Raw genomic sequence first — 25371 nt, forward strand, 5'->3', positions numbered from 1 at the left:
TCAGATGAGCCCATGGATTCTTGTAGAATGAATCCACTTATTGTGTTATTGTGTTGTGTAATGGTAAGTCCAATCAAATCAGCGTGGCGTTTGCTCAGAACGTGGCCAATAACCCATAACATCGCCAGGCACCCAGCACGCTTCAGGACACTTTATTCTCTCTCTCTCTTTCTTTCTCTCTATCTCACTTTCTCTTTCTGTCTCTCTCCCTTATGCTGATGTCTTTGTCTTTTTTGTCAGAGTGCCTCTGGTGTTTACGGGAGAGATTACAAAGCCTCTGCACCCAAACAAACACAGCTAGCTGGAGGCAGCAGCAGAATGAGTTGACCCTGCTGACCTCAGGGCTCATCTCTAGACTACTTAGGCTCCCCCATCCCTTAGGTCTGTCCCAACAGCACTAAAAGCTAATCCCACCCGTTATTCCTCTCTCCTTCACTTTCTCCATCTCCCTTCTTCACCTCTCAAAGAATCCACAGGAACACGGGAAAATGGTAGTAGGAATACAGTAATAGATACTTCAGAATTCAATTCTTATTGCAGCTTTAGAGACATTTTTCATTTGTGACAAACACAAGCGCCCTGTACCTTTCACTGACCTCCCTTCTGATGTGGATGCTGCAGGGATTGGATTGTGTCTTGATTTTATTGCCCCGGATGTCTGACGGGCTCAAAGGCGTGGAGCTCCAGGTATATGAGCTTCTTGGCAGAGACACTGTCTGATGTGCCCAGCCCTGTGGCTGGAGGAGAAGGTGGGCGATTGCCGGTTGAGGTGACTCCTCTCCTTTCCCTCAGCTGGGGCTAGGACTACAGGGAGGGAGGATTAACTTGAGATTGTCACCTTTTCAAGTCAGCATGAAAACATAGACACACACACACTCATGTATGCACACGTCATTGCTGACCCATATTCTCCCCTGCTTATGATCATTGTCTTCCAGCCTTTCACTCGGCTTTGCTCGTCTCTGTGTGTGTGTGTGTGTGTGAGTGTGTGTGTGTGAGAAAGACATACTGTGTGAAAGAGGGGAAAGACAGAGATGTGATTTTTTCAGAGCCATTCCTGGGGCTGGCTTTACAGCTTGACTGGGAGAGCCCAAATTCCTCAGGGCCTCTGTGTGTGTGTGTGTAGGGCAATACATGTGCTCCTGGAGGGAGACACCACTGGGTCACCAGCAGCACTGAACCTGTAAACCAAAAAAAAAAAATGGCCATCAAGCTTTACAAGTACAATGAACCATTTTGGCCACTAAGGGCATGGTTTGGTTTTCACTTAAAATAATCCATGAAGCTTTCACTTAAGTCCTTATCCACATCCACATCTTTGCAGGGCAGAGTACAGCCTTAGTTTAGATCGTTGGGGGTTTCCACCCGTGTGTGTGTCTGTGTGTGTGTGTGTGTGTGTGTGTGTGTGTGTGTGTGTGTGTGTGTGTGTGAGCGAGAGCTCACTAACAAGGTCTCTTCCTCAGGCCTACGGTCTGCGCTGTAATTAGCGCTGAGGCTAATTACTGGCTTCCAATCGTTGTCTTCCTCTCCCGTCTCCTCCCCACCTCCCCCCGATGAGAATGTCTCCCAGACGACGGAGTCTCCCTCTGTTCCTCTCTCTTTCTTTCTCTCTGTCTCTGTCTCCGTCTCTCTTTTCTTCCACTAATCCTTTTTCTCTTCTGTAGCTAATCTGGTCTTTTCCCTGTCTATTTCTGCTAGCGTTGTTATTCATTGTTCTGGGTTTATTGAATATTTATACACATACACACACATATACTGTAGGCTACTTGTGTTTGTGAGTGTATGTGTTTGTGAAATGGAAGCGCAAAATGGGAGCAGAGAGCAAAATGCAGCAGTTTGCCAGTTTGGGCCTTTAACCCCTAACCTCTGCCATTGTCTTTTCCCAGAGTTTAGAGTGGAAGCACATGCACGGACATGTAGCCTATATTACACACACACACGCACACACACACACACACGTACACACTCCCTCAAACTTGCCTGGTTAAGCATGCAGGACCGTGTCATAGTGCCAGACATCCGTCTTGCCTCTGCTCTGTGACATACAAGACCCCCCCCCCCCCACACACACACACACACCCCACCCCATCCTCACTCCCTCATCTTTAACCCCTGACCCCTTCACCCCACACACTTCATGTTCATCCCAGCCCTGTTTGACCTGTCCCCCTGTCCCATGTCTTGTCAGGCTCCCATCACTGCTGCAGAGCCTCAGTGCTCTCGTGTTGTAAAGGCTGGGGAGGTCAGGGCCGGGACAGGATAGGCTTTCACTGCCACATGGAGAAGCACACCCAGGAGACTATTTAAGGCCCGGCCTGCGGATGTGGCCTCCTCTACATGTACTTAGTTTTTTTGTGTGTGTGTGTGTGTGTGTGTGTGTGTGAGAGAGAGATATGTTTATGTATGTGTAGAGGCGTTGAGAAAGTGACCTAGATGGGGAAACGGCATGTGTGTGGATCTATACTGTATGTTGTGGGATTTCACATGTAACAAATTCACATGCAGCATCTGAGTCAACGGAGCGCCATTGTATGCTTCCACTTGCACACGTGCAGTGCACCCAACCAATCCCAGGCCTGCAGAAGAGAAGGGGAAACCCACCGAGTAGAGCTGCAGTATCACTTCTGCCTTAGCAACCACACACACACACACACACACACACACCTGTGGCTGTGGTTGTCTCCCCTCTCTCTTTCGCTAGCAGCCCCGGTGTGTGAGCAGACACACTGGGATGTTGCACATAGGTCCTGTGCTGGGATGAGGCCGTTGGATGTGGCACCCACGTGTCCGGGGCCCATTTTTAAGCCTGATTGTCTGTGACAGCCCACTGAGTTCAGAGAAGATATGGATCTCCTGTTATTGATTCCACATGTCCTCTATACAGCCAACACTCAATGGCTCTGCTATTAGGGTGTGTGTGTGTGTGTGTGTGTGTGTGTGTGTGTGTGTGTGTGTGTGTGTGTGTGTGTGTTGCAGGAACTGAGACTCAAGAAGTAACAGCTTTCACATGCTGTTCTGTTTAGCTTCAGCTCAGCAGATGTTGGGCTGCTGTGGCATAAAGATGAGCCTCCAGCCATGTGTGCGGAGCTCCTGATGGCTGACCGGTGTCGGGGCCTTTGCTCCTCTCATCTCATCTCCAGAGTTCATCTGTTGAGCTAAGACCGCTCCATGCGTGCATCTCTCAGATAAACCCACTGGCTCAGCTTTGAGGATGATCATTACATAACAATCCCAGAATCCTCTCTGCCTCCCCCATCCTCCCATGTACATAGGGGTGTTTTGTTTTGATTTCTAATGTATGAACTGGGGGGCATTGGTCCGTGACAAGCGCATACCTCCAGTCGGCACTCAGAAAGAGAGATAAGGGTTCCGTGCTCAGTGTATAGGTCGGAGTGAACAGATAGGCGCCGGCTGTAATCTCGTCAACCTGCACACTGAGTGATGAGAGCTGATACTGCTGCTTTTGGGTACAGTGCTCCGCCGGACAGTTTGGGGCCGTTGAGTAGGGGACGATGTGTGTGTGTGTGTGTGTGTGTGTTGGTGTGCGGGGGGGCCAGCGGTGTCCTCTGTTTCTGTTTCCTGGATGTCTGAAGGGGTCCAGCGAAGGGGGGGGATGGTAGTGCGGAAATTCCTTTCTTGCGTAAGAGAGCGAGGTCGTGGAGTACGAGTGACTAACACACTGCACACTTAGCACATACACACGCTCACTAGAAGCATGTGCAAAGCATGCACGTTACATGTGACCATTTTTATACACTGACAAACGCACAAACATATGCAAACGTTCCCATTCACTCAAACATACACACAACTGGAATGCATTCATACAGCCACACATACAAGCACGCATACACACACTCACACACAGGACTACACATACTCACTCACTCTAACCACAAACCACAAACATGTAAGCCAGGCTGGCTCTCAGAGGAGGAGAATCTGACCCCCTCTTTTCCATCATTCTCCTTCTCTCTGTCTTTCTCTCTTCTTTCTCCTTTTTTCTTCCTTCTCTCTCTTTTCTTTTCCTTTTTGCACATCCAGGCCCATCAGAGAAATCAGAGTATGGCTGGTTCAAGTAGTCCTATCTATGTCACACAGAGAAATCATTTGCACACTCTTAAAAGACTTATAAATCATGTGGTAACTATTGATTCTGTTGCTTTGTGTTTTTGGACTGTGTGTGTCTGTTCTAGATGTCGTTATGTAACCTTTTGATATTTGATAGTTCTCACACAGTTTTGCAACAGAATTTGATATCCTTTTAATGTCAACATTTTGAAGATTAGTTTGAAAATTATACATGGCACTAGAGTTTTGGTTTGTGTGTGTGTGTGTGTGTGTGTGTGTGTGTGTGTGTGTGTTGGTGTGCGGGGGGGCCAGCGGTGTCCTCTGTTTCTGTTTCCTGGATGTCTGAAGGGGTCCAGCGAAGGGGGGGGATGGTAGTGCGGAAATTCCTTTCTTGCGTAAGAGAGCGAGGTCGTGGAGTACGAGTGACTAACACACTGCACACTTAGCACATACACACGCTCACTAGAAGCATGTGCAAAGCATGCACGTTACATGTGACCATTTTATACACCTGACAAACGCACAAACATATGCAAACGTTCCCATTCACTCAAACATACACACAACTGGAATGCATTCATACAGCCACACATACAAGCACGCATACACACACTCACACACAGGACTACACATACTCACTCACTCTAACCACAAACCACAAACATGTAAGCCAGGCTGGCTCTCAGAGGAGGAGAATCTGACCCCCTCTTTTCCATCATTCTCCTTCTCTCTGTCTTTCTCTCTTCTTTCTCCTTTTTTCTTCCTTCTCTCTCTTTTCTTTTCCTTTTTGCACATCCAGGCCCATCAGAGAAATCAGAGTATGGCTGGTTCAAGTAGTCCTATCTATGTCACACAGAGAAATCATTTGCACACTCTTAAAAGACTTATAAATCATGTGGTAACTATTGATTCTGTTGCTTTGTGTTTTTGGACTGTGTGTGTCTGTTCTAGATGTCGTTATGTAACCTTTTGATATTTGATAGTTCTCACACAGTTTTGCAACAGAATTTGATATCCTTTTAATGTCAACATTTTGAAGATTAGTTTGAAAATTATACATGGCACTAGAGTTTTGGTTTGTGTGTGTGTGTGTGTGTGTGTGTGTGTGTGTGTGTGTGTAAGACAAACAGTACCTTGAGTAATAAAGGTTGCAGAAAGCGAAATGGGAAAAGTGTTTTTTTAGTTTCTCAAAATCTGTCATTATTCTGTACCCCATGGCTAAGGAGCAGGTGTGCTATTCTGTCACAGTGTACAATGGGAGGGAAATATTTGTGTGGCCAGCTCAGGTTTGAGAGAGAGATGGTGTAGTATTAGTATAGCAGCGCTGCTGTCCTGTCCTGCTGTCTATGTCCTGTCCTAATAGCTATCATGAGGGATTGTACTCTTCTGCTTTCCTTCCTTCTATCTTATGTTGTGTCTCTTTCCTCCACAGGACCTACAGTCAAAAGAAGTCCATCCTGGAGAGGGACTATGCACAGGTAAGTGTGTGTGTGTGTGTATGTGTGTTGCCAAGCTTTCATGTGTCAGATGATGTTTTGAAAGCAGAATCCAGGTTACTCTCTTTCTCTATCTCCGTTTATTCTGACCTCCCTCCCACTCATTTAATGTGACATCACAATCAGTTTTAATGAGCGCCATGAATCATTTCAGCTCTCTCTCTCTCCTTTCTTTTTTTCTCCCTCTCTCTCACACTCTCACTTTCACTCTCTCACTCTCTGTTTCTCTAAGTTGCGTTTTCAGGGCCATGCTAGTTAGCTCAGCCCCTCTGTCGGCCCATGGCTCCTGAGCGCATCTCCAGCCTCTGAGAGGAGAACATCTGAGGTGACCCCTCCAGGGGGGCGCAGCCTCCTCCAGCTAGAGCAGAGTAGAGAAGCAGCCCTCTGCTGCCCGGCCTCACTGGGCCTCTGATGTGCTGGTTCTCTCTCTGGACTGCTCCAGAGACGGAGCAGAAAAGACAGTGCCCATTTCAGCACAGACAGAAACACAGCGCACACAATCTCAGTTCTCAGATCAGTTCCGGTCTCTGTGAAGATGGTGTTGCTGCCCAGAATAGTCACTGCTTTATTTTAGGAGCTGTGTTTGTGTTTTTGTCTTTGGCATGTTGTTTGGCAGCTGATCCCGTGGTCTACGCACGGCACCATGAGTCGTAACTCTTTGTTAATGGTGCCCTCCAAACACAATTCAATTCACTCAAATTAAATAATTTCATTCAGGCTTCAGTAGAGAAACCGAGGAGGCCTAACCGAGATCAGAGAAGAGATTAGGTAAAAACAGCATATCCGTTTGATATGATGTGAAATATGTGTGTGTGTGAGTGTGTGCGTCGGTGCCCTGGGGAAGAATGTACTAAAAGTGTGCCAGGGAATCCCTGTGTCTTATAAATGATGCATCAATAAAATGCAGACAGAGTTCCTCGACACACTCGGTGTGATACAGCCGGCTGTTTGACGGCTGGGAGCAACCAGCAGGTTTGTATTTGCCCTACTGTTATAGCCCAGAGTAGTGATGATGGCACGATCTGTTTAGTGCTGATGTGCGACTGGAACCGCACAGCTGTGTGGAGATGCAGGTGGGGGGGATTTGGCGTTGGAAAGTGTGGTAGAATCTTCTAGAATCTGTCAGGAAGTGGTTTTCGGTTGGTCACGCCCACGCTGTTTGAAGACGGGATAAGATCGGCAGAGGAAATCGGAGCTGTTTTTTTTTTTTTTTTTTTTTTTTTTTTTCCTCGCAGAGGCTGCTGTTTGTGTTTGAAGTGGAAAGGGGCTGACCCGCAGGTCATCTGGGCTTTTAGCTCTCGGGTGTGTTGTCGACTACTCAGGGTTTTTAGTAAAAAAGAAACATCCTTCTGGACTTTTTGTTCTCTTTTTTTTTCGCACAGTTGGAGTTTCACATACACACACACACACACACACACACACACACACACACACACACACACACACACACACAAACATACATACACCCAAATGTCCTCAGGATTTGGGGAGTGTAATTATGTGTGTAGGGACCATGTGTGTGAATCTTCCCCTCAAACCACTCAGAGATGACATGGATTAGAACTGTGCATGTGTGTGTGTGTGTGCGTGTGTGTGTGCGTACTCTGGTACTGCTCTTCCTCCCCCCTCCTCCTCCTCCTCCTCTTCCCCCCTGCGTAGACAGGCATGGAGCGAGGGATGCAGCCAGAGCAGATGACGGAGGACAAAATGAGTGCTGCACACCGGCTTCAGCTCATCCGTTTATCCTCTCTTAGCTCGATTGCAGTGATGGGTGGATGGGTAGAAAGGTGGATGACCAGATTCATCAGAGAGAACATGATGAAATAAGAAGACACACACACACACACACACACACACACACACACACACACACACACAGATAGTGATGGCACAGATAGTGATGAGGGCTAGACTAAGAGAGGAGTGTATAAAACCTCTCCGCTTGGCCCACAGGCTTATAATTCCTCAGATGATTAACCCCTTTAGATTAGGGTCCCCTCTCTCTCTCTCTCTCTCTCTCTCTCTCTCTCTCTCTCTCTCTCTCTCTCTCTCTCTCTCTCTCTCTCTCTCTCTCTCTCTCTCTTTCCCTCTCTCCCTCTCTTTCTCTCTCTTCTCTCTCTCTCTCTCTCTCTCTCTTTCTTTCTCTCTCCCTCCCTCTCTCTCTCTCTCTCTCTTTCCCTCTCTCTCTCTCTCTCTCTCTCTCTCTCTCTCTCTCTCTCTCTCTCTCTCTCTCTCTCTCTCTCTCTCTGTGTGTGTGTGTGTTCCATCTGGGTATTTTCATGTCCGTGTCTATAAAGAATACATGCAGAAGAATTAACACTGTTATGCTCCAGAAAGCACAGGCACCTTCAAGAAGAGTGGAATGCACACATTGACATCACACACACACACACACACACACACACACACACACAGATCAGATGGAGGAGGCGGTGTTTGTCACTTGCCATCTGTGAGTGGTTGTGCTGGGTGGATTTAAGGTACGATTAGCACGCTGTTTAATTAAAAATGATGTTTACTGGGTGTTCAGGCCTTCAAGGCACAAATAAGACACAGCCCTGTTGTTGTCACACTCAAACAGGGCTGTGACCTGACCTCTGATCCGGATCACACATTAGCCACTGGAGCCGCCTGGAGCCTGTGCGCAGGTGGCGTGGGTCGCGTGCGCGCGTCGTCGTCGTCGCGTGGCGTGTGCGCGTGCAGGGCGTCATGGCGCTGCGTGCGGTGTGTGAAGCTTTTACAACAGTCCATTCCCCTTCGGAAATATGTAGACAGGTGATGGAAAGGGTAGCGAGGGATGTCCAACCCGCTCCTTTAGTTTGCAAGAATTCATCATCACCATGGTAACGTGGTCTCTCAGTGACACACACACACTGCACCAACCGTGGAAGCCCAGCTGATTGTCCCTTGTAGTTCGACTCAGCTGAGTCCCCTCCATCACTCCAAAGACCACTTCCTTTCTCTCTCTCTCTTTCTCTCTCTTGTGGTGGATATCTCAGGGGTTTGGGGGCCTTTTTTCTGGCATCTCGCATCTCTTTTATCACCGCTTTTGGCACAGCAGCCTCTTTTTCTCTCCCTCTCCTATTCTCCCTCTCCTATTCTCCCTCTCCCTTTCTCCCTCTCCCTCTCCCTCTTCCTCCCCCTCTCCGTTTCTCCCTCTCCCTTTTTTTCTCTCTCTGTCTCTCCTTCTCCTCTCTCTCTCTCTCTCTCTCTCTCTCTCTCTCTCTCTCTCTCTCTCTCTCTCTCTCTCTCTCTCTCTCTCTCTCCTTCTCTCTCTCCCTCTCTTACTGCGCTGTGCAGCTGTCCACACAAATAAACATTGTTTTATGGCGGCGGCTCCGGCAAACAGAGAAACGCTTGTACGCGGGTTTTCGGGGGGGTTGAGAGGGGTCGTCCACTTGAGAGGACTGAAGAAATGTAGTGTGTGTGTGTGGGGTCGGTCGGTGGACAGACAGACAGACATCAGAGTGTTCCACCAAAGCTTCAGTAAGACATCCATCACTCCCATGATGCCGCTGGGCTCCCAGAAGCACCTGCAGGCTGCAGAGCTTTGCTGGAATAAAGTCATGTGATCTGTCCTGTATGAATACTGTAAGTGCTTCAGCACACCTTTTATGTGTGTGTGTGTGTGTGTGTGTGTGAAACAGTGAGAAGGAGGAAGGGAGAGAGAGAGAGAGAACCTGGCAGAGAGAAAGAATCACACCCCATTTTTATATGACGGCAGCATTTGCACAAAAGTCCACCTCCCTCCAGTCGTCTGCTATACAACCGGTTGCCTAGCAACATTCCTCCACCCTCCCCTCCTCCTCGTGCTCCTCCTGTCCACTCCTCCTCCTCTTGTTTTAAGGTGATGGATTTCCACTTAATGGAGAAAGGTGTGAACTAGCGTGAGAGCCTGTGCATCGGTCTCGCCGTGCTGCCCCAAGGCTGGCCACGAGTGAGGGGCGAACTGCTCACGCACGGCCAATCGGCTGATGGAGAGATAGAGAGAGAAGGAGAGAGGGAAGGAGGGATGGTAGCCGGCGCTCCGAAGCTGCTCACGCTTGACCACGGAGTGCTGCAAGGGGAGGAGGAGGAGGAGGAAGGTGGAGGAAGGACATCTCTCTCCTCGGGAGATGTGTGCACGGCTGCCTGCGCATTGTTCTTTCTTTCTCTCTCTTTCGCTCTTTCGCTCTCTCTCCCTCTCTCTTTTCTTCCTCTGTCTTCATCTCTCTATTGTTCTCTCTCTCTCCCTCTACCTCTGCCTCTATCGCTCTGTTTCTCTCTGTATCTCATTCATTCCTTCCGTTTGTGTTTTTTGCCAGTCCACAATAGCGCTCCCATACATCGGCTGCTTTGGCTTCAGGGGACAGAGATGTAGTAGGGGTGGAGAATAGATCGGAGTAATGGCGGAAGAGAATCTTCAGGGACAGAGGGACATAAACCACACACACACACACACACACACACACACACACACACACACACAAATGCACAGAGGGCAATATGCAGCACGACTAATGCAGATTCACATTCCCTCAGGCAGAGATAGCTTTAAATTAAAACACATCCGACAGACACACACACACACACACACACACACACACATATACACACCTACTCAAAGACATTAGCAAGTGACAGCCTCTGAAACCCCACTTTTAAGCAGCTCCATAATTAAGGCATCCTCTAATATTCCACTCTCCCTCTCTCTCACACTCTTTCTCTCTCCTTCACTCTCGGATTACGTCAGGATGAAAGATGCTGCCAATGTAATGAGATGACTTCATTCTCCTCTATACATGACTTCTATGCTGTTTTTTTTTTATGTAGATTGTTATCTACAGGCGAGGGGCTGGTAATTGTAAGAAGCTTTGGCAGGCAGCCACCGTGTGTGTGTGTGTGTGTGTGTGTGAGAGAGAAAGAGAATGCACAAGAGAATGTGTGTGTCTTTGTGTGAGCTCACAGCTGCCTCAGGGGCAGGTTGGTTTGGGGTGAGCTGAGGAGAGTGCTGCTGTGTGTCCGCCTGTCCTGACTGACCCTGTGTGTGTGTCTTTCTCTGTTACGCACGTGTGGGTGTGGTGACCTGGCCCCCGGCGTCTGCCCTGTGAGGCTGACTTCCTGTCTGTCCGTGTGGAAGAGGAGCTTCCTGCCACTAGCTGTGTGATGGGAGACGCCGAGCTGATCCTGAATCAGCTGTCAGCTAGCACCCATAGAGTCTTAGGAAGGGTATCTGCTCGGTTGAGATCAGCCTGTTTACACAGTTACAGACACACACACACACACACACACACACACACACACACACACACACACACACACACACACACACGTACACGTACTTAGACACTCATAAGGCAAAAACAGGGAGAAAACACCCTGATCTGGCTTTAGGGTGGACATGGATTTAATTATGATCTGTTTACGTGTGGGGGTAGCACAAACATGGGATTAAACATTAGAGTTGGTGTGTGTGTGTGTGTGTGTGTGTGTGTGTGTGGGCATATTGGTGTTGTTAGCTCACTAGAGTTGTGTAGATGAGACGAGTATACTGGTAGCTTTTAGTATGTGTGCACACATGTCTGTGTCTGGGATTGGACATGAATGTTGTCAGCACATTCTAGAGCTTATGTGTTAGGGAGTGTGTTTGTGTGTGGGACGTGAGAAGGGAGGATGACGGGCTTTATTAAATCACATTCCTACATCTACGACGCTAAGGAAACCATACACCATTTTTATCTGCCGCCATGTTAGTAAAAATATTTTTAGCCAATCCACTCTCGAGAAGACAGCGTGTCACTGATCTCACACACACACACACACACACACACACACACACACACACACACACACACACACACACACACACACACATATTCACAGACTCCCTGATGTGCTCCTTCTGTTTTGTATCTGCTATAATCACAGACTGCGAGAGAAGAGAAGTCTCCCTCTCCCAGCAGACGGGTAACCCACCACAGTGTGTCTCCCTCTAGGGCTGCTTAGAGCCAGCTCCGCTGCTCTGGAACCCGCTGGTGTTCTGCACCAACCAGCATGTTCTTCATGTCCTGTCAAACCACACATTGCTCTCGGTGCCTTTTCATGTTCCCATGGTAAATGTCCCATGTTCTTCAGGCACTGAATGTGACTCACTGCTCTCTAAGAGAGAGAGACACTTTGATTACTCCTGACTTTTACTTCTGAATCTTTTTCAAATATTCTTGACACCAGGGAATAGTGGTCAGTGGCCAGCATGTGTGAGTGGGCCTGATGCCCTGGAGCCATAACTGCTGAGACCAGCGCTAGCTCTGCACTGGCTCTGTACTGAAGGTCACTGGCAGCAGTTCCACAGGAGGCTCCGAGCCCCCCCTGCAGTAAAGCCCCTCTCTTGCAGGGAAGGCTGCAGTGTGGCTCCTGCTGCCTCCAACTCCCGTCTTCTTCCTTAATATCTGTTCCCCCACTCTCTCCCTCCCTCCCTCACAAATCTCACACACACACACACACAGCACACACACACACACACACACACACACACACATGCACACACATGCACAAACAGGCTCACAGTCTCACACACTCCCTCTCTCTCTCGCGTGCTCCCCACACCCCCTGCCGAGCGCACCCCCCTCCTGGGAAAGTTTTCAGGGAGCGGGCTCTGTCATTTGCATAATCGTCTTTGCTGCCATTGTGGGCAGGCTGCAGGCAGGCAGGCAGGCGCGAGGCAAACCCTGAGCTGCGTTACTCCGGCCCCGCCACCTGTCCAGAACAAATCAAGTGGGCCTTTGTGACGACCCGCTCCAGTTCTCACACATGGGAAGCATACACACACATACACACACACACACATACACGCACATTCATACACGGGCATGCAGAGAGGCAGGGATATGTGGCAGTGAAATGTAGCAATATCTTAGTCACTGTTTGGGGTGTAGTCTGTGTGTGTGTGCATGTGTGGACAAATACACACACAAACAGGCTCACACACGGTCGCTTCCCATAAGGGCCACTCACCCATGTGTAATGCAGAAGTGTAGCCCGGGCACGATTATATTGGCCGGGTGCATTTCACATTATTTGTCAGGGTTCGTCACTTGCGTGTTTGTGTGTGTGTGTGTGTGTGTGTAAGTGCGTCTGCCATCATATCCATTTCATAGCCTTTGTGTGGGTCAGTCGCTCATGCACTCCGTGTGGAGTGTATGGAAGCCTGTGACCTGCGGGCAATGGCAGACAGAGGACTAAATCATGTATGCCACGCAGAGCGGTAAGCCACAGGGCACATCCATCCCAGCACAGATCGCATTCCCATGCTCCACACGAGAGAGAGTGAGTCTGTCTATCACAGGGCTCACTGTTGAGGTGCACTCTGAAGTCTGCAGTTGTACAAGCTGTGATTATGCTTGTATGACATCTGTCTGCCCGACTCTCTCCCCTCTTTATCTGGGACCTTCTGGGGACAAGTGGACAATTGAGCCGACCTGTGATGCCTAATCAGGGCATGTATGTCGCCTGTGTGGCATGTAATCCTGTAGGTCTGGCTGTGTGCTGTGTGTTTTTGTGCTGTGTTTTCTCATTGGGATGTCTCTGTACTAATGACATGCATGCACCCACCCACACACGCAGTCGCGCACACACACACACACACACACACACACACACACATATTGCCTAATATGGCATAATCTGCAGTAGGCTAAATCCACCAGATCTAATTGCTTTAAAAATTGTTGAAATCCCTCGGGGGTTCGACATCATGTACAGGCTTCCTGTTCAGGGAAGCACCAGGCTTCTGGCAGAACATTCAGCTGTCCCCAATGCCTGGGCTCTCCATTCACCAGTCCCACCCAGGCATCCTACATCTTTAGGTGGATATTTCTATGTTTAAACTGTGTGCTTTTATAGGGCCCACAGTTTAAACATATAGGCCTGTGTTCTCTCCTAGTACACTGAGCTGCTGTGTACTGCAGCATGATTAAGCTTATACTCTGGGACTGGAGCAGCACCAGTGCACCACTGAGAACAGGAGACAGAGGCAGTCACCTTGGCAGAGCTCCTGATGTTTACCAGTGCACCCTCAGCACAGGCTGACGGGGACATTTGAATTGATCGAAAAGTACAAGGGGAAATGCATCCTAAGAAGGCTTTGGTTTCTGGTGACTGTGTGTACATGTGGCTCATTGTGTTGGCGATGCCATGGAGCGCCTGTCTTTTTGAGACTTTTCAAGCCTCAGTAATCCACAGTCAGAAGCACTTTCATGGTTCATGCCCATGTTTTCATGTTTTTGTAATGGTCATGTTGTATCTGCTATTCTCATTTGGCTGTGCTGGCACCTGACTGAGCAGGACAGCAGTGATCACTGGTGCAGATGACCCAGCAGCAGGGCCGACTCGGTCAGACTCTGATGAAGAGGAAGGCCGCCAATAGCCTTCCTTCCACTCGGAGGTGCCTGAAGCCGTAGCCATGCCCAATCAGCTGTCACTGATCAGACAGGACAGGAAGACGCCCCACCACGCCAAAGCCCCCCAGAGACGCGCCCTGAGGGAGAGGCCACAGACAGGCCGGCGCAGGGAGATGATGTCATTCCCAGGGGTTGAAGGGCGTGGTCTGAGAATGTTTAGATGGCTTTAGCTGAGCCTGAACCCCATCATCTCCTTGATCATCATCATCAATCATAAATAGCTAGTGTTGCCAGACAGAGGGTGGGGATGTAGACGAAGAAGAGGAGGAGTGAGAAAGGTAAAGCACAAGACAGCCAAGCAATGCAGATGGCGTGAGAAGAGAGAGGAGGCGGCAGAGTGAAATAGGTGAAAGAACGAAGTAGCTTAAGAAGCCATAAAAATAGAGAAGAAGTCACGCCAGACCGTTTGCGTGTGTTTTTGTTCTTTTCGAAATGTGTTTTAGATGGGGGTGGGAGAGTGACTGGATAACACATTGGAAGTTGTGGCATAACTAGAACCACAACTGATGGGAAGAAAATGGAAGGGTATCCTTGTGTGTTTTCTGTAAAGGCTTAGTCACATTGGGAGATATTTATGTGGTTGCAGTGGAGATAGTGTGTGAAAAGAGGGCTCAACATTGTCTCGCTGGGTGGGCAGGAGCTGCAGCCAGCTAGGGGAGGGATGAACATAGGGAGCCAGAGATGAGGGGGAGGAGGGGGGCAGTCTTGGGAGGAGAACAGGGGTGAGAGAGAGGGTGAGTTGGAGAGATGAGGAGAGGAGAGGAGAGGATGAGGGCAGTCTGCAGAGGAGAACAGGAGTGAGAGAGAGGGTGAGTTGGAGAGATGAGGAGAGGAGGGGAGGAGGAGGAGAGGGGAGGAGGAAGGCAGTCTGTGGAGGAGAACAGGGGTGAGCGAGAGGGTGAGATGTGCTTCCTGACTGTCTGGCCTCCAGTCTCCTCTGCCTCTGCTGTTAGTGCTGCTGTGGCTGCTGGCTCTGTGACTGCATGTCTGGGTGGCTGCTCATTATTGGCTCTTTAAAAAGCTGTCAAACACATCTGAATCCAGATCACGTTCACACACACACACACACACACACACACACACACACACACACACACACACACACAGACAGACTCACTCATGTTAATGATGCAAGCGCAGGTGTAAGCATACACACTGACCACCCTGTGCTCACTCAAGGGGCCTGTGTTGAGAATGGCTCATGGGTCCTACACACAGACGGTGTGCTGTATGGTGGTCGTTGGGCTGTTGACTGTTTGCTAAATGACTGTCTATTGTGCATGTGCCAAGTGCACCTGTGAGAATTAGGAGTGCTTTGCTTTCCCTCTCTTGCTCTCTCACTCGCTCTCCCTCTCCCTTTCCCTCTTTTTCTCTCTCACTCGCTCTCCCTCTCTCTTTCCCTCTTTCTCTCTCACTCGCTCCCTCATTTCCTCTCCTCCTTTACGTTCCTCTTTGCCACAAGCACAAGATGGTGTGTAGTAGGCACCAGGTGCTGTCTCCATGGTAATGGTCAGATGTGAAAAAACTGGCTTTGGGAACAGACAGGACCGAAAGTGCTTACCCTAGTGAGGCCATAATGAGAGACATAATGTGTGTGTGTGTGTGTGTGTGTCTGTGTCTGTCGATCGGTCTGTGTTTGTATGTTTGAGCGGGTAAAATGATGTGTATGATTAGTGTTGGGTGCAAGAGACTTTCCATCCCACTCTGTTCCAGCCTGGCGTCCTGTCTCTATCGATCGGCCTCTCCCGCTCATGTTGACCTCTGCATGTTCTCTGTACATCATAACATTTCCCTACGGCATAAAAAAAATCATCTGGTGTGAAAACCCATTGATTCAACACAAAATGGTAACCCTGTGTGTGTGTTTGTGTTTGTACACCATGATAAATAGCCCCTCCCTCCTACTGCATTAATCAGGCTGGCAGGAAATAGCATGGCCAGTATTATAGATTGGCTCATGTGCCCCCTGTGTCCTCTCTTCACACACTTCACAGGCTTTAATACAGTTATTAGACCCCCAACCCATCTCCATTAAAACACTGACCACGTGCCAGCACCCATCAGCCAGATGCCATTGGCAGCTAGGGCTGTGTGTGTGGTGTGTGTGTGTGTGTGTGTGTGTGTGTGTGTGTGTGTGGCTCCTCTGTATCCTCTTTAAAATGTGTAGGATTTTTGGCTCCAGGCATAAAGCACAGAAGTGTAGCCAAGCCTGAAGCTGTCTGGCCCAGCGAGTGTGGGTGCTTGGGAGCAGATGTACACTGCCGTTCAAAATTTTGGGGTCACTTAGACATTTCTGTTCCATTCCATTAGACAGAATACCAACTGAGATCAGTTGCATTGTTTTTTTTAATCAGGGCAGCAGTTTTCAGATTGCAGATTGCACTCTGTGGTCCTAACCAGCATTGACACCGTCTTGGTTGGGTTTGGGGGGGGGGGGTGTTTGTTTGTCAGCAAGGCAAAGGTGAAAGGTCGAGAGGGGAACAATGGCCTGATCAGCTCGGCCACTCCAGACTTCAGACTCCTCTGTCAGAGAGGGACCGGCCCAGCAAGAAATCCAGTCCCACCCCTCACACCACCACCACACCAGGAATCGGCGGCCCGGCCGGAGAGTCTACTCTAGCTGAAATCCCCACAGGAATGAAACACGTCTATAAACCCTGCAAAAACTCGCCTCCTCTCAGCTAAGATACATTCAAATCCTTCCTTGTCAATCCTGAGTGGAAAGCAGCACACTTGTACACCCCTCCATTCCCCCTTGAGGAAGATCATTATTTATGGACTCTGACTTTCAGTTCGCACAAGCATGCACCCGTGCATACGCCATGGCACGTATGGCCGACAGCCTGGCTTGTTTTTTATAGAGCTCTGCGTCTCCTTTGCTGAGCTGCATCAGGACTCCCAGTCTCTCCGGCCCACTCTCTTCCCTGACTTCATCCCCCTCTCCTCAGAAACACGAGAGCGAGCAGGAAACATATGGTGAGCAGAGAGCCTGGGGCTCTGAGGTGACCCTCTTCCTCCACCATAACCCCCCCCCCCAAACTCCTTACTGGAGCCATAGATTATGCATGACAAGAAGGCCTGGCCTCATTGTGAAGCGATAACTCGACCCAAACCGGATCAGGGGATTGTTGTGGAACCCGATCCCGCTCAGAAAGTGAAACAGTTGTTTTAACCAACCTCACCAAAGAGCACACATGGTCACCTTATGCTCCAGGGCTGCCGCTCGGGTTCGGCCGAGCAGTCCGTTAGCGGCGCAGCTTGTCTCGTGATGTAGCCGTTAGCGTTAGCGTTGGAGTTGGACTGTTGAACTGGAAGAAGCCCTGAGGCCAATAAACAAGCACAGTCAATTAGAGGGTCTCGCACTAACAGGCTCCAGGTCCCTTTTCTCGCTCTCCATTTGTCTTTCTTTCTTTCGCTCTTTTATTTCTTTTCTCTTTTTTTCTTTTTCTTTCTTTTACTTGAGGGAAAAGTGCCAGTTTGGCATCGATCCTGGGGCAAATCAAGCTCAACCAGATTTGCATGGGGCTTAATGACTACCAGAATGTGTGTGAAGGCAGTTAGATCTTCACGCCACACACACACACACACACACACACAAACACAAAACTCAATGAAATCAGACCGTGAGTTGAGCCCAGCACGCCGCCCCACCACCTCCATTCTAGTTGTGTGGTAGAGGACGCCAGAGTTTGCTGGCGCTGCGCTGAGGTAGACGTGTGCTGGCATTCAGCGCCTCTTATGTTTTATGGCCGCCCTCTCCAGATGCCAGGGTTCTCTGTGGTCCTGGCTTTGCTTTGCTGAGAGCCATTGAGGACCTTCAGCTCCATGCCAACTGGGGAGCCAGAGGTCCTCCTCTTGAATGACGTCCACCCAGAGGGCCAGAGGCCAGACTCCCCTCGTCTCAGTGCCCCAGACTGAGGCCCCAGAGCTGGGTAGTCCGGGATCTCTGTCCTCCCCTGCTGGTTGGTGAGGTGGAGGTGTTGGGAGCGTGGGGGCGCAGGGGGTTACTGGACATGGTGGCAGGATTGGTTTGGGACCAGAAGGGCAGATATGCCAGGCCCGGGGAAGCTTCTGGAAACTTCATCAATGGCTTTGCCAGTTCAATGCCCCCATTGTGCCCATGTGAGAAGGGCAGGGCCGGTTCTGGAAGCTGACCCGCAGTGGGGAGCAGGGCACAAAGCACAAAGGGGAGACTGTGTGGCGTGTGTGTGTGTGTGTGAACAGGAGGGCCAGTCCGGGCCGGGCCGGTCCAGAGCGACGTGGACCTCCAACGCCACGGAACGCTGCCTCTGCAAACACTCACTCGGCCGACCCCAGTGCCCTTCCTTCTCCTCCTCCTCCTCCTCCCGGCCTCCCTCTGCTCTGCTCCACGCTGGCTCTCTCCCGCTGGTCTCCTAGCTCACTTAGTCTCTTCCCTCATTCATCTCCCTTATCTCCACTCCACACACTCACACACACTACCTGTTCATTTGTCTCTGTCGGTTGCCCATTCTTTGCTTGTTGCTTTGCGCCGTCTCTCTCTCTGGGTTTCCACCACGGCGTGTTGTGCACATGCTCCACGCACAGTCGCCGTGGTGCAGAGCTTCCTCCCGTCAGCCCGGCCACAGGAAAGGCTGAGATCCTGTTGTTTTAATCTTCCCAGCTAAATGCTGAGCTGGCACCCAACCTCCCTGCTCTGTCTTTCTCTCTTTCTATCTTTCTCTCTCTCTCTCTTCTCTCTCTCTCTCTCTCTCTCTCCCTCCCTCCCTCCCTCCCTCTCTCTCTCTTCTCTCTCTCTCTCTCTCTTTCCTTCTCTTGCTGACTCGGCATAATGGCTGGGGGGTTAAAGTCAATATGCATTTAAGCCTCACAAACAGCACACCCCCATCTAACTCTAATGTTATTACTGGTTATGTGTTTGGATATCCTGCTGACTGTCAACATGGCAGGACGAGCTGTGTGAAAGACGGATTGAGTGACAGATTTAAAGTGACGACTGCAATAGGTAAAACCGAATGAAAGGAGAAGGAAGGGGATGGGGGAAGATGGGAAAGAAAGAGAGTGATGTAAAGGCGAAAAGAAGGGAAGGTGAGGGGCACCAGAGAGGAAGTGGTTGAAGCAATCGGCTTGTTAAGTAGCTTGAGAGGGAGTAGTGGAGTAGGAGATTGATACTTAAATGTCTGGCACGGTCTCCCCCTTTTTATGGCTTCATCATTTTATCATTTTCCTTTTCAAAGAAAGGACAAAAGCCTGTGTCAACCAGCATGGTTTAAGTGGAGATGTCCTTTCAGATTGTGGAATAGCCTCCAATATTGTCAGAACTGAATGCAGAATTTCCTCTTTTCTTTTACATTTTATGCAGATTGCCCATTCATTCAACCATAATGGTGCATCACACACTGCTATTGTTGTGATGTCACTTCGCCATCAAAACTTCCCCTTAACAGTCTCAGTTTGCCCTTTATGTCCGCCACATCAGGATAGTAAACCTGCACATGCGTTGGCTTTGTGCCCCTCTCTCTCTCTCCTCACCTTCTCCCTCTCGCTCTCACTCTCCTTTCTTCTCTTCTCTGAGTTGCCTGGTCTGTGCAGGATATCCTGGCGGGCAAACCTACCTTTCAACACCCCAGTAACCCAACAAAAACAGGAAGTATGTGCTGAATGTGTGTGTTTCAGGACCGTTGGTTCAGTGTATTACTGGTGTTTCCGTAAGACCTGCCCCTGTCCCACACCCTGTGTCCCAGACACCAGTCTGGACTGTTCGCCTCTTGTGCCTGGGGGGGAGAGGTGGGGGAGGGCACAGGTCTCTTGGCCCCCATACACCATCTCCTTAAGAGGATGTTCAAGGTCACACACTAGAACAATCGAGTTGGTCACCATTACCAAAGCCATTGTTTTTTTCATGGTTGCTTGTTTTAAGTCGTCATTATCAGGAGTGATCGACCTATTTCATTAATGTTTACTCAACTGGTGTTTAGCTTGATTATGATCAATCCTCTGTCTATGGTCACCCCTAGCCTTCATAACCCCCAGCTACAGATTAGCGCCTTTAATCTCCCCTTGGTAAATAATGCCACAAATCTTTTGTTTGGTGCAAGTCTGTGTTTTTTGACCCATATTTAAGGAGCGATGCCTGACCCCACCTGCTGACGACTCTGTCCGAGACTGTCGCATGACCTCATACCCTGTGTCAGACAGAACTTCCTGTTTGACACAGAAGCTGATCGTTGAGGTTTTCTCACTTCGCAGCCACACCTTGTGGTTTCTGCACTTTGTGTGAGCCAAAGAGTAAAAGCCAAATTACTGTGCATGAAATGGCATAGATGAAAATGAAACCTGTTTTATTTTCAACTGTGTCCTACATCATGATGGCTGACATTAACATGAAACTATACGCTACATCTTATATATATTTGTACATAAAAGCACTAAATATTGATTTAGCACTATATGTCAGCACAAACATCTATTGTTTTGTGTTTGGGCTTTAATAGTGAATAATGAAGATGTCTATGGTTTCCACCATTAAACCGCCTCACCTATTATCCCACCATTGCCCATCTGTCGGTTGGGCTGGAGTGAGCGCTCAGACCCAGAATGCCTGTTGGATTTGTCTGATGGAGAGCCGTGAGATAAAGCAGTCCCTGTGCCAGAGCCCTTCTGTCAGCAGAGCGGAGGAGAGCAGCTAATGACACGGCGAGCAGGAGCGTGAGAAACTATGCACATGCTGTTTGGGTTCCGCTTGGCTCCTCGCGCGTCCTGCCCTGTCCGCTCGCAGGCCGTCAGAGGGGAAGTGAGTACCACACACGGAGAAGGCCTTTACACACACCCCGTGTGATTTAAGTGGCACTTATAAACACAGAAGGTGCTAGAAGCTTTAGAGGCTTTTCCGTGGAGTATATTCCTTGAGCCCCCAAAACTATGTTTACGTTGTCACATATGGTCTCTTTCCTGTCTCTGCTCTGAAGAAGCCTGGTGGGTTCTGGTGGTTTTTCTACCGGTGTCATTTTACCCCAAGACCACACAGCATGGACACACACACAAACACACACAACCACACACACACACCCACAGGTCTGTCACCATGATAATGGGCTGTCAAGCGGCAGGTGGACTTTGAGTAGACGAGGTGTGATTACCTGTGCACATTGGCGGTGGTTCACACAAACAGGAGAGCAATTGACCAGGATACTCAGGGGCCCCACGGACCCTCAAGGAGCCGATGGGCACTGGAGCCGGGGGGGAACGAGGGGCAGGCATCCACCCAGCGCATATGCCACTATCCTCCATCTCAGTGTGGGCCAGTCTGGGGCTGAGTTTTCCCACCATCCTGCTCCTCTCTCTCTCCTCCACCTCCTTTGCCAAGAGTGCAGGTGTAAAGGTCACCCTCAGCTTGTACATTTGCCGTTTGGTGAAGTCCAAACCACAGCGCTGACTACGGGCAAATTAGCCAAACAAAGCTAACGATGACGTGCTCTGATTTTTGGCGAGATAAAGCGTCGGCTCCTCTACTGTAAAACTTGATTTGCAAGACAAGAGCTGTAATTGGCAGCTCTTTTTTTAGGGTGTGCTTTAGCGCACTCTGTCATTTGTCAGTGTCAGATCAGCCTGGCTTGCTCTCTTTCACTCTCACACACACACTGTCACTCTCTCTCACACACACACAAGCACACACACGGAGCCTGCTAATTTCTTTCCTGCTCTCTGCCCCAGTCAAGTGTGTTTGTCCGTCTGTGCACGTTTTGTGGTGATTTAAGTTCCAAAAACGTGCATTGGTAAGGCCTGTTGACCAAGGTTATTGCGCTACATGGGAGAGCTTACGTGCAGACTGACGCACAAATGGATACACACAGACACACTTCCTTCCTTTTGTCACCTGAGTCAGGTCGTAAAATCTAAAATTAAATTCATATCACCAATTTATCACTCGACATTCTCACTTAACCCTCATCACACATAACAACTAGACTCAAAACACAACAACTAGAGCCAACTACACCTAGACTAAGACTAGGTCTGAATATAGCCCCACAACAAACACACAGAGACACACACACACACACACACACACACACACACACAGACACACACAGACAAGAACCGTTATCCCGTTGTCAGTCCAGTGCGAGCCAGGGCTATCTTGGAGCTTACCGGCCTGGGGCCTCCGCATCTCAAGTACAGAGAGAGAGAGAGGCCGAGAGAGAGGGAGGGAGGGAAAGAGGGACAGAGAGAGTGAGCGGGGAAAAGAGAGAGCTGTGAAGGGAGAGAATGTGAATAGCAGAGTGCTGAGGCAGATGTGGCCTCACAGACTCTCCTTTCTCTTCTCTCCTTATTTTTCATCCCTGCTTTTGGTATGTGTGCTTTGTAAACACCCTCCCCTGGGTGCGTGTGTGTGCGTGTGTGTTGCACACAGATACACACTCAAAGACAGAAAACTGCATAGTGGAGAGGTGTGTGTTTGTGTGTCTGTGTGGAGACTGGGTGTGTGTTGGTTATTTTAAGCGGTACTGAAAGAGGAGGAGAAGGAAGGTAAATAAAAGACGTAAGCTCAGCTGATCACTGGGCTTTTAGAGCCTGCTGAAAGGCCTCTCTTTCTCCCGCGCACGCACACACACACACGCACACACACACACACTCTTCCTCTCTCCCTCCTTCTCTTACACTCCACCCAAGTCAGCAGGCTTGACACCCCCTTAGACATGTAAAACTTACAGAAGGGCCTCATTCTTCTACCTCCTCTGTGTGTGTGTGTGTGTGTGTGTGTGTGTTTGTGTAGGTAATGCCCATACTGTGCTGCGGGAGGAAACCAGAATAGACACAGACACAGAGTACTCACTATACAGACTCACTCATTCATTCACCACACAGACAGACACACACACACATAGCTGACCCATGACTTAATGGCTGAGTTCATCATTTTCATCTCCTGTTTAAAATAGAAACAGTGATTAGAGAAGGATCTGTCAGGATCAGCCTAGAGAAGCCTCTGAGCGTGTGTGTGTGTGTGTGTGTGTGTGTGTGTGCGTGTGGATCTCGTCACTCAAAACCAGCCGTGGCCAGTCTCTCTGGATCCCTCTGATTCCCGTGCATCAGGGCCCAGTCCTGCCCGCTGGCTCCTAGTAGCCCACTCTGTGCCCATGTGTGGCACACAGGCAAGACTGGCAGGTGGCACTGACGTAGCTGTGCCATGTTTATGCAGCGGTAAAGTTCCACGGATAACAGCCTGCTAATCTGTCCCTCTCCGCACACACACACACACACACACACACACACACACACACACACACACACACACTTACTTACACACACACTCCACCTCCTCTCTCTGTGGGGTGCGCCGGTGAGAACAGTGGCTGCCTAATGACCTCAGGATGAAGTGGACCAACTGAAGCTTTCAGATTGTTTTCTCTTTGTTGTTGTTGTGTTTGTGTGTGTTTCCCCCCCTCCCCCCACTCCATCTGTATGGAGGTATAGAGAGGAGAGAATGGGGGTTGTTATGTGTTTGTGGTTCCTCTCGGTTTGGAGCGGGGCTCTTTTTAATGCCCTCCACTTTCCCACTGAAGCCTCCCCATACGCTCCCCCTCCAGCACTGTGCAAACATATGGCCCTGGCTCCACGCTTGGGCCTCCAGCCTATGTTTGTGTGTGCTGTATGAGGAGTTGATTGAGCGTGAGAGAGAGAGTGTGTGTGTGTGTGTGTTCATGTGTGTGTGTGTGTAAATGGTTGATTGCAAAAGAGAGGGGGGGAGGATATTTGTGTGACTGCTGTTGTTTTTGTCTTTTATGCTGCTTTAATTGATGGCTGTTTATGGTGTGGGCCGTGAGAAGACACACATGCCCCCCCAATCTGCGCTGGTGTTGATCTGATGCTCTGAGTTATGCTCCCTGTTGCCGCGCCAACAATGACAGTCTCTCATGCAACACGCCCCTTTACACTGAAGGCTCCTCCAATACAGTACAGGCGTATGCCAGCTCATGGAGCCACTTGTGACTTGGGTCTATGACCATGTTAATTCCAGGCCAGCTGTTACGTGACAGTAATTATCTAACGTCTCGTCTCTGTTTTCTCTCTTTGTGTGTGTGTGTTTGTGTGTTAGGCTCTGCAAAAGCTGGCCAGCCAGTACCTGAAGAGGGATTGGCCCGGGATCAAACCTGACGACCAACACACAGACTACAGGTGAGTGTGGTTTCTGATTTTTACCTGGCCCAGTGTGAGCGGTGTTTTTGTTCTTCCCTGTGTTAGCAGTGCAGCCTCCCTGTCTGTTGATCTGCACGCTTGATTTGTTCTGTTTTTTATTTTGGCTGTCAAATGGAAATGGATGTGCTAGAAATTGATGCACTTGAGGGAGGCTGTGTGTGTGTGTGTGTGTGTCCTGTGTGTGGGATCTGCCTTGTACGTGCTGAGATTATTCAGTTCTCTCTCCCGTCTCCTCTCTCTCTCTCTCTCTCTCTCTCTCTCTCTCTCTCTCTCTCTCTCTCTCTCTCTCTCTCTCTCTCTCTCTCTCTCTCTCTCTGCTGTAGGAATGTGTATGCGGTGTGGAGGGCCTACCTGGAGGGCACGGTCCAGGTGACGCAGTCGCGCATCAACGTCTTTGAGAACTACAAAAACGACATCACAGATCCAGCCAAAACCGTCCGGCTCTACAAGGAGCAGCAGCTAAAAAGGGTACAGAGAGACAGATAGAGAAAGAGCAAGAGAGAGAAAAACACTATTTCTGTCTCGATTGTTGTGAGGTTGTTGAGCATTGTAGTTTCATTGAAGTGTGTGTGCATGTGTGACAGCGTGTATGTGTACGTCTGTGAGTAGTTCAGCAGATTGCCTGTTATGGCAGAGTGCCCGTTGTGGTGTTTGCCACCCCCATGACCCCCCCCAACCCCCTGCTGACAGCGCCCCCTGTCTGCCCTCTGTGTTTAGTGCATCGAGCAGCTGGGCCGCATCCAGACGGAGCTGCAGGACTCGGTCAAGGACCTGGCCAAGTCCAAGAAGAAGTACTTTGAGCTGGAGCAGATGGCCCAGGCCGTCCGGGAGAAGGCCGACATCGAAGCCAAGTAGGTGCCGCGCCTCGCTGCGCCCGTCCTCGCAATGGGGAGAACACTAACCACTAACCGCACCTAGGAGCCCGGCCAGTTAGCGCCCGACAGGGAAGAAGGCCGCTCATGCCAGTAGCTCCTGGGGCTGTCCCAGATTTATGCCTGACCAGATAGCGCCATTAAAATCTCAGAAGCGTGTCCTTTTTTGCACCCGCTATGGATTGAATCGCTAATGCTGGAGCAACAGAACAAGACAGGCTGGTCCCCCCCCCCAGTCCAGTCATGGTCATTAGAGATTCAGCGCACAATTGCCTCACGGCTTAAAAAGTCCACTGGGCAGCGCCGGCTGGAATT

The 25371-nt window shown here is 49.7% G+C and overlaps 1 protein-coding gene across 6 annotated transcripts in view; it reads left to right on the forward strand.

Annotated features, from left to right (window-relative positions):
• The window catches only part of LOC125308276 (F-BAR and double SH3 domains protein 2-like), a 58792-nt gene that overhangs the window by 7401 nt on the left and 26020 nt on the right, over positions 1 to 25371 (forward strand). For all 6 annotated transcript variants that reach the window (XM_048264663.1, XM_048264662.1, XM_048264660.1 and 3 more), the window contains exons 3-6: positions 5504 to 5549; positions 24084 to 24163; positions 24508 to 24652; positions 24902 to 25035. In XM_048264663.1, the coding sequence (XP_048120620.1) occupies positions 5504 to 5549; positions 24084 to 24163; positions 24508 to 24652; positions 24902 to 25035 (405 nt within the window). The remainder of the gene's footprint in view (positions 1 to 5503; positions 5550 to 24083; positions 24164 to 24507; positions 24653 to 24901; positions 25036 to 25371) is intronic.

The sequence above is a fragment of the Alosa alosa genome, chromosome 15 (assembly GCF_017589495.1).
Source record: "Alosa alosa isolate M-15738 ecotype Scorff River chromosome 15, AALO_Geno_1.1, whole genome shotgun sequence".
NCBI lineage: Eukaryota > Metazoa > Chordata > Actinopteri > Clupeiformes > Clupeidae > Alosa > Alosa alosa.